The sequence below is a fragment of the Oryzias melastigma genome, linkage group LG1 (assembly GCF_002922805.2).
Source record: "Oryzias melastigma strain HK-1 linkage group LG1, ASM292280v2, whole genome shotgun sequence".
In the NCBI taxonomy this organism is placed as follows: Eukaryota; Metazoa; Chordata; class Actinopteri; order Beloniformes; family Adrianichthyidae; genus Oryzias; species Oryzias melastigma.
This window is the reverse complement of record NC_050512.1, coordinates 690981-700766: the sequence shown is the minus strand read 5'-3', so window position 1 is coordinate 700766 and position 9786 is coordinate 690981. Positions and strand designations below refer to the sequence as shown.

Genomic DNA, 9786 nt, shown 5'->3' with positions numbered 1-9786 from the left:
TAATCGAGTCAAGTATCTGTTCACCAAATGAGTCTTCTTTTAAGATGTCATTGCTTCTTTATCCATCAGGGGGCAGTGCAGGAGCAGCAGTTTAACCCAGGAGGTGCGCTTACAGCTGCACTCCTTCCTGTGCTACAGTGGGTGAGGGGATTCCAAGAGATCAAGATGAGCTCAACCAGAACAATGATACCAGACATCAGCATGATTTGAGAATACACCCCCAGAGAAACTCTGCACCTCCGTGGACTACGATAAGGGAGAGGACAAGCACGAGGTTTTCCACCTCCGTGAGTGGATCACACACCTGAGGACAGATCCTCTGCTGCCTCAGGGCCGTGCTGATGGCTGGTCCTACAGATCTTAGGAAAAACTACAAATGAGTCTGTAACAAATCTGATTTAAAATGATGCATTTTGTGGTGATTAACATAACACTTTACTTAGAATTTAAAAATCTAAATATTAATGGACTAAAACTTCTGGAAAGAACAATACATTTTTCAAAGCTCATAACTTTGTCACAGTTTGATGTTATTATGAAAGACCTAGAAATGACGTCACTAACCTGTAGCTGTTGTTCTTAATTACGTAATTTGTTCTATTTTGTTTTATTTTCATTTATTTTTTTTAAACATATTTTAACTCTATTAAATGTCTTGGGTGTGTGTAACTTTTGCCTCTCGACCAGGACTCCCTTGAAAAAGAGATCAGTGGATCTCAAAGGGATTTGTTCCTGGTTAAATTCAATTAAATCAATGCATAATTTTAATCCAAAAACGTTTTTAAAAAAGTAAAACTTTAATTTTAGGTGCAGTTTACTTAAAAACATTGTTTGCTTTTAATTAGACTCCATATTGTTATTCTAATGTTGATTACTTAAACCATTAATAGCATTTAATTGCTTAGCATTACATTTCCCACATGCCAAATTTATTAAATTACACTCAAAAATGTATTTTTCTTTACAAAAAGAAAAAAAAACAGATATTGAGGCATTAAATTGACATAAAAGTTCAACTTCTCTGTGTATATAATTCTGAACGCCTCTGTCTGAAAGGAAAACTTAACACATCATTGGTATTACTGGTAAAAATATAAAGAATTATTTCTCATAATGATACTGTTTTTATATGTGTGCGTCTGGCCTGTCAGTGTTTCGTTTTAACAATGTTAGTTGAGTCTTGTGTCATTCTGTAATTTTAAGCAGGAAAGAACAATAGTTGCTGTTTTCATGGTTATTAATCAGTTTTGTGTTGTTATTTGTGCGTCTTTGGCTGCTTGTTTGTTGCGTTTTGGCTGTACTCAAAAAACACACATTTTTTCAGTTGTAACCTTTGATGGCAGTTGATGCAAATGAGCATCAAACCACTCAGGATCCAAAATAACATTAATTTGGAAATCTACATAAAGCAAAACTTGGTGACATCTTGTTTTTCCTGTTTGGAATAAATACGGGTGTCAAGGGAGGAAGTCCGGCTCTTGTCTGTTTTAATGTCTCCCGTATAATAAATAAAATGAAATAACACACACATATTATTCAAATAAATAGAATTTATTGTGAATCCCCAAATCTCCTCCTTTTGATTAAAGTTCTTTTGTCAAAGTGTTCCCAGTGGTCTTTTAATTATGATGATGCTGTTTTAAGCCAAAATGAAAACAAACAAATAAAAGCCTGTGTTGTTTTCAAGGACAAAGTTTCTGCAGAGCAGCGGGAGTTTACCTCTGAGTTGTGAGCGGCATTGTTGGTGCAGAGTTAGCCTGCACTCATTTCCCATCATCCCTTTGTTTCCACTCTCTCCCGCTATGCTCACAGCCCCTCCCAACCCCAACCTAAACCTCAACCAAACAATATCTCTCAAAAATGGCGAGCAATAACAGAGTTGCCCAGCCGTACAGTTTTGATTCCAACTCAGATGAGGAAAACAAACGTTCATGGATCTGTTTGTCCATCAGTGGATGAATGGGAGACTGTGGTCTTTTCAACGTCACAAAAACAATCTTTTTAAACTGCATTTTCCCATCTGCTCCTCAACAGTCTCAACAATTTCAATACAGATATTTTCTGAAAAACAATTTTAATTTGAAAATCCCTACATATGTCCTCAATCATCAGAAAAATGCCACAAAAACATCTTAAAAACACCAAAAACATCATTTTCATCAGAGTGGGCCTTCAAATAACAACACACACGTCACAGTGTTTAAAGTCTGATCTGATGTTTGATCAAAACGACACGTTCAAGGGTCCCATTCATTTGACTTTCCTGCTTTAAAACATTTTACATCAGATGCAGAAACCTGCTTTTTCCACTGAAGGGGGCTGAGCGCTGTGAGCAGCTTTGCTATCCACTGCTAACAGGAATCAAAGGTGAAAACAGCTTTTTGAGTGTTGGGATCAGTACGTCTTTAGAAGGTCATCCTGGAACTTGCCTGAATGAAAGCATTCATGCTGGGTGTGAGCATATAAAGAGGGAAGTTGTTCTGGGATCCAGATTCCAACTTTGTGAACAAACAGGCTCACATGAACGTCTGCAGAGCTCCCCCTGCTGGACAAACACATTCACTTGGTTTCACTCAGGTCAGAAATGAAACCTTCTGTTTTCTAGACTCTTTTAAAGTCTACAATAATAATATTAGTCAAAATAAAAGCATTCACTATGTACTGTGCAAGCTCATCATCATCAGCAGCTGTTGGTAAACTTCAACAAAGGAAAATGTAGGACAGCTCAGAGCTGTCTGACTCTCACAGCCGGACTGTTCTTCCATGACTGCAGCAATGTTGGAAAAGTCCTTCAACATCTGTGTTCCATCTGTCCTCTCAGACTTTGTTGACTTCATTCATGTCCAAGCTGGGTAAAGAGCTGTTCTCCCAGCGGCCCGCCATCGAGCCCCTCAGCCCCGCCTGGCACTTGGCGATGAGGTAGATTTTGCGTAGGACGGTGCGGCGCAGCAGGATGTAGACCCAGGGGTCGAGGATCTGGTTCCATGTGGCCATCCTCACTCCGATCACCATCCAGCTTTTGTAGCTGCACAGCTGATCCCCAACGCTTCCTTTGTAGGAGTCGATGACAGAGGTCAGGCCAATGATCTGCAGCAAACAAGCAAACGTCTCAGTGAATGACTGCTGGGGCGAAGCTGAAGCTCCTCCACCCGCTCTGGCTCGGCTCTAAAACTGCTCCTTTGTACAGAAGTGTAATAACACACAAAAACACACACACAGACACACTCAGATCAATGTAGATTAGAATATATATATAAGTATCATAAATAATATAGAATAAACTGATTTCAGACTGAGGGGTTTGGTGGTTTTGTGTGTCTAAAAACACAATCAACCAGAGAGCAGTTGGCAACAAGTCAAGATGGACGATGTCAGCTTAATTGTAGAAGCTGTAAATAACCACAGCTGAACAGAAGCGCCTGTCGACTGTCGAGAAAAAATACGCGTCTGGTGTGAACTGGAGGTGAAGCGGATTCCGCGCGCACTCCGCTTCACGGAGCTTCTGCATGCGGTGTGAACCCGCCGTGAGATTCCTGAGCAGCTTTGAAGATAGGCTCTCAAAGATGTTTCTAATCAACACCTGTGGCACTCACATCAGTTACGTTTAGCTTCTCTGCACAGCAACAGCACCAAAACCAGGTTTACAGTGTGATGTGACGTCCTGGAAACACGTCAGCCAAAGCATGGCTCGTGAGGAGTGTTGGATCTCATTTGCAGTTTGGGTAAAATGGGATCACTGACAGTTTCACGGCTTCATCAAGCATAGAGTAAAGCAACTTTGAGGAAAACCATTGATTTCTGGTGTTGGTTGAATACTTGACTCAGTGTTTGGTGCCAAATAATATAATTTGCATAAATCATGATGCCTTTATGGTCCATAATTCCAGTACTGACATTTTCTTTTCAGCCTTTTAACACCAGAGCCCCAGAGTTTATTTTCAGTCAAAAGTGACACAAGGTTTAATCAATTGGAGTTTAAGTTTTTAGAAATGTAATGGCAACAGATAGAAACATGTATGAAGGCATGGAGGTAAAGTTAGACTCTTGGTTTAAATACTAACTGTTCTGTTCAGTGAGTTAGTGTAGCTCAGACTGTAACCTGCAGCTCCAGAGTCACGTCTGGCTCTTCTACCCAACTGCACTGTGGTTCTCTGGTTAAAGAAAAATACAAAGCTTTTAGCTTAAAAGAGTAACTGTAAAGTAAAGTAAAAAAAAAGTAACATAATGTATCACTCTGCAAGCCTCCAAACTAAAGTAGCCATAGTGATTTGATAATCGATAAATAAAGATTTTGTCAAATTCCAGTGTTTTAAGTTTGCCTTGTGGTTAAAAAATACAATTAATTAGCTGTGTTTTAATTTCTGAAAGTTAGATTTATGAATTTTTGGCTAAGAAGCACCCCAAACGTTTAACAAAATGCTTTGTTTTTCCTTGTTGAATTCACACTACCTACCACTACATTCTAGATTTGCTCGACCGAGATGATTGTGACACAGGAAGTCTTTTATTTTGAAAGGAAGCCTTGAGAACTTTTGTTAAAAGTTATAAACTGTTTTATATTTCGGAGAAAAAAATGATTTTCTCTTAAAGTTTGTTTTATTCATGCCAAAAAACTATTTTGTTTACATTTCTCATAAAAATGACAATAAAATAAATACAAAGTCTTATGATTCTAAAGGTTGTGGGGCTCCTGGATTGTAGTCAGTGAGAAATTGACCCAAATGGCTCTTTAAGTGTTAAAGGTTGCAGACCCCTGGTGTAGCTGTTTCTTTTCAATCCCTCCATTTTCACAACTACATTTATCACATGATGTTTGTCTCAATTTAAATCTCTCATTTGTCTGAATTGTATCCATCATGCTCCTCCACTGTTCAAAGTCTCTCTTCAAATCATTCCCAGTGGTCTGTTAATTATGATTGTGGAATTTTTAGCCAAAATCCTAAAACTTGTGTCATTTTCTAGGACATAGTTTCTGCAGAGTGGCAGGAGTTCATTAGAAATGGACCTCTGAGTTGTGTGTGGGACTGTTGGTAGGGAGTAAGTCTTCCCCCACTTCCTGTCACCCATGTTTCCACTCTCTCCTGCAGGCTCACAGCCCCTCACACTCCCAACATTAGAGGTGCAACGAAAACAGTGATCAATATCATTTCCATCCAGACGTAAAGTTCTGATCCAGATTCCAGCTCAGACGAGGAAAACAAAGACGTTCACGGATCTATTTGCCTGACAGTGGATGAATGGGAGCATATTTTCTACATATCAAATACACTCTTCTTTTAAACTTTTCATCTTCTCCTGATTCACAACAAAATGAATAAAGAAATATTTTAGCTTAATACTAAAGTTTAAGTCCTCCATCATCAGAAAAATGCCACAAGAACATGTTAAAGAGACCAAAATCCAACTGGAGTGGGTTTATAAGTAAAAGCATCTCAGAGTTTAGAGCAAACAGCTTCATGCTGCTGTTGTTTGAGCTTGACCATGATTACTTTGTAATGTGAACAACTTTAGAGCAAAAACGCATCCTGAAGAATTAAATGTACTAAGCCTTAAAGGAAGGGTAAAAAGTATTCTTTTCCTGAGCGTCATGGGGCTCTGGATAGTTTGGCTAATCTGGTTCTGCTCAAAGGTTCAGCTTGTTTTTTATAGAGAACAACAGGACCTGCAGTCTGGAGAATCCAGAGGTTTGAGTCTGTAGTTTAAACAGGAAATGGAGACTAGCAGAACATGAAAACCAAAGTTGTCTCTGTCTTAGTGTTTAAAAGCTGTCAGGCTAATAGAGTCTCCTTGATTTGATCTCTTTTTATAAACCAATGAACCCGAAGAGTTCCCTTTACCTGAGCACCGGATCAGAACCGCCAGCTTCGACACACAAAGCAAAACGGAAATGTCCAGTTATAGTTCAGGTAACTCACCAGCAGGGGGCACCAGCAGATACAGGAGGTGACCATGACCCCAACAAGCTGCACCACCATCTCTACGTCATGCGAGCGGGCTGAGTGATGGGAGCCGGGCTGCCTCCGGAGCCGGGCCAGAACCAGCGTCAGTCCGCTGACCGTGTTGCACAGCAGAGCCGCACTCAGAGCAGTCAAGCCCAGCCCCGAGAAGAGCGCCACAAACGCCAAGTCCACCTGGCTGGTGTCGTGGAGCACGTTGATGAAACACCAGGTCCCCGGGTACTGATAGGTGTAGGAGCCCAGCTGGAGGCGGGGCAGCAGGGCCACGCCCAGCGCCGCCAGCCAGATGAGCGACAGACAAACCTTTGAGCGAGTCTTGGTAACTATCGACGAGTGCAGCAGCGGTCTGGTAACGCCCAGGCATCTCTCTGCAGCCATGGCACAGCCCATGAAGAGGGGGCACAGCCCAAAGAACACCATGCAACCCCCCATGAACTGACACGTGCCATCAGAGGAGTCAAAGTGCCCGGGCCCCACGTTTCCTGGGAAGTACAGCCGCAGAACCAGGGCGCCGAGAACCACATGTCCAACAAAATCTGTCACCACCAGTGAAGTGGCAAACAGCAGGAATGTGGCTTTGGAGCGCCGGCGCTGGGTCGAGTAGGCATTGACCAGAATGAAAAGAGCCACAGTGTTGGAGATGATGCCCAGCGTCATGGACAGAATGACGAGGACTTTCCCCTCGATGCTCGTCTCCACCGAGGAACAGTTTCCCTGATGGGACGTCCCGCCGCCCTCCACACTGCTATTCCCCAGGCCAGGCAGCAGCGCAGACGGGCTGAGGAGGCTCAGAGCGGACATGTCCCAGCTCCACGGATCAGGCGGCCCATAGCTGGAGAAGCTGCAGGAGAGACGAGACGAGCCCAGATCAGACCAACTCCTGCATTCTGAAAGTTCTGAACAAAGGGGACTCGACACAAACGAACTCTAAATCTAGGGGAGTGACCATGAGGAATTCTATCCCTACCATCCAACCAGATCAATCTGGCTGAAGCAAGCTGTTAATCACATCGACTTATTCCATCATAAAACCGTTTCAAAATGAAATAAATCGATGATTATTAATATCGTAAGACAGCATTTGGATTGAGACATGGTAGGTTTGTTTTACCATTAAGTGAAAACGACAATCACATCGAACAACACACGTGATGCAGCAGAAAGTGATCAACATCATTCCAGTCTTTGAATTGATCAAAGTCATGTGACCATACAGAATGTTCTAATATGTGAATGGATTTGACATTCACTCTTGTTTACTTGTTTGTTTGTTCACATACTTCATTTATTATCATGAAGAAATACAAGAATCTGGAAAACTTTACTGCTCAGTATTTCTCTCTGAGTCACACTGCTGGAAGTTTGGATCAAGATGTTCTGATCTATTTCAGGTCAGTGCATTAAATCAGGTTGTTCAGAATGAACCAAAATCGACTATGAATCGCATCAGCAGCGACTAACTATGATCTGAATTGTTAAAATGAATTGTTACCCTCGTAGTGTAATGATCATAGTACTAGTGCTTCATGTCATTAACTTGAATTTGCATCTCTGAAATATTTGGTAAAATCACTGAATTAGGAAATCTTCAATTATTTTATGAATGTATCAAATTGATTTAAAAATACAATACAGTAACACCATCAACTGTGCTGCAGGTATTTCCTATGAAGTGCATGTGTGACGCCAGTCACTGCAGAGAATGAGACACTGAGGGGCTGGATCATTAAAAACCTGTCTGAAGTTGTTGGGCTTCTACTAAATGAACTAAAGAGAAAGAATTGCCACACAACTACAAAAGATTAGCGGCAAGAGCTTCAGGAATAGATGGCAGAGGGGCATTTAGATTTAACAAAAGTATTCTGTCTCATTGGGGTAGCCACATAACAGCTAAAGCCGAAGATAAGAAGCTAATTTAGCTTAACAAAGGTTTTAAAATAACAGAAATGGGAAGAAAGTGGTAAAGTAACAAGGTTAATGCTGGTTTAAATGAAAAGATGTAAATTGCAAACGTTGATTCCAATGTGTTTGATTCTAACTGCTCTGCGGTCTAAAGGGGAGGGATATAAAATAGGTTATGGTAATGTGTTCGTCTGAAATAAATGGGGAAAATGATGGAACTAATCTGTTAAAAATTAAAAAACTCTGACAAAACAAAAAAAAAAAAATTGATCTGCACTAAATGACATGACAGAAACACTGAAAACTCACCAGACAGCTTTATAATATTAGAGTCCCGTGGAATTGTCTCTCAAAGTCCAGAAAAACTCCAACCAAAGAGCTTCCAGCCATCCGGGAGGTCCGAGGAAAATGCGTCAAATGCGTGAGCGTCACGCGTTTCTGACAGGGAAAGTGAACGGGCCGCCGTGGTTCGGGGAGCTTTCTCCCCTCTTGATCGGTGGGGGTCCTGCAGGATCCACTCTGGAGTCTGAGGCGCAGCGTGGGGCTTTTATAACCCCCCCGCGGCGGCTGCGCGCCTGAGCCAGTCGCGCGTCTCCTGCGCGCGCCGCAGTCTGTTGACGCTCCAAGCCTGCGCGCTCCAAAGCTGTTGCTCACTTGATGTGTCGCTCCAGAGTGTCTTTGACCTGCTTTATCTCAGCACGGCGCGCACATCTGGAAGGAGTCCAGAGTGGATCTTCTGTGGGGCCGTGGGGGCGGCGGCGCGCGGCGGCGGGACTGAACGTGTTTGTCTCTGCGCTGAAAATAACCTCTGCTGCTGTATCGCTTTCCACAGATTCCCTGACATCACGAGCGCGCCGTGAGTCCAGCAGCAGGCAGGTCTACGGTTTCATTGTTCTGCACAAACGGCTGAGTGGTCATTTGGCCAGGGCGCGCCTGGCGCACCAGGGCGCACCAGGGCGCGTCTGGCGCACCAGGGCGCACCAGGGAGCTGCCTATCACAGGTGTGACACAAGCAAAAAAAGACTTGATGACACATTTGGTCCTGTTCCTGAAGTGTTATTTCTGACCGTTCTTCATCTGTGGAAACCTTTGGGAACACCTGTCTAATCCAGATGTTCTTGTAGATTCCTGAGGGTTTCTGCAGCAAAGCTGCTGCAATCCTGATGCCAGGAAGGCTTTCATGCATGTTCCTCCAAACTGAGGGCAGCTGCTGTTACTTTATGCTCTACAAAGAACTACAAACCAGCTGTTGGCCTCCAGACTCAGGTCTGTGAGACACGGACAGCAGAGCGGAGCATCAAGGAGTTTTCACTCAGTGACACAATAAAATCAAATACAAGAACACAGTTCTTGACTCTGAGATTTGGAGGCTTCTATCCATCAGATGTCCTGGACTGAAGGATCAGACTGCTACACAAAACTGCATCTTTGAGCAACAATATCCCCCCTGCCACACACTCAGAAATGCACCTTTTGCTTTATGTGCTAAATCAATCTATATTTTTATGGATCAATTATTGATCTATGAAGCTTAGATTGATTAATTGATTTTATCGACCCAGCCCTACGTTCATCTGTTGCTTGCATATTGTGTACCATAAAATATTTTTAATGTAATGCTTGAATCTTTGAATTAAGCTAACAGTATGATGTGGCACATGATACAACCATATGTGGAATGGGGGCGTGGCTAACAAAACATGTCTGTTGTCAAGGAAATCAGAAATGTACTTGTGGATTCTTCTAAAAAGTAGATGACCAGATGATCAGTACATACTATGGTTGCCATGGAGATTAAAACAACAGTAGAGCCGCCATTTTGAAATAAGTGTTTGTCATGAATTTGTGACATGCAGCTCTGACCAGAGTGGCAGAAGCGAGAGTGAGGGAAGAGAAGCAGCCCTCAGCCAGTGAGGGCTGGTAAACA

At 42.5% G+C, this 9786-nt stretch overlaps 1 protein-coding gene across 1 annotated transcript; it reads right to left on the bottom strand.

Moving 5' to 3' along the window:
* Positions 1-1535: 1535 nt before the first annotated feature.
* Positions 1536-8803, bottom strand: LOC112137480 (prostaglandin E2 receptor EP1 subtype). The gene is made up of 3 exons (XM_024259818.2): positions 8169-8803; positions 5916-6798; positions 1536-3087 (listed from the first exon to the last, which is right to left on the bottom strand). The coding sequence occupies exons 2-3, from the start codon at positions 6756-6758 to the stop codon at positions 2818-2820; spliced, it is 1113 nt and encodes a 370-aa protein (XP_024115586.1). The 5' UTR covers positions 6759-6798; positions 8169-8803; the 3' UTR covers positions 1536-2817.
* Between the last annotated feature and the right edge of the window lie 983 nt (positions 8804-9786).

Coding starts and splice junctions, on each gene's coding strand:
- LOC112137480 (XM_024259818.2), bottom strand. CDS start 6,758: ATGTCCGCTCTGAGCCTCCTCAGCCCGTCTGCGCTGCTGCCTGGCCTG. Junction 3,088..5,915: donor TCTGCTGGTGCCCCCTGCTG/GTGAGTTACCTG, acceptor TGTTTGCTGCAG/ATCATTGGCCTGACCTCTGT.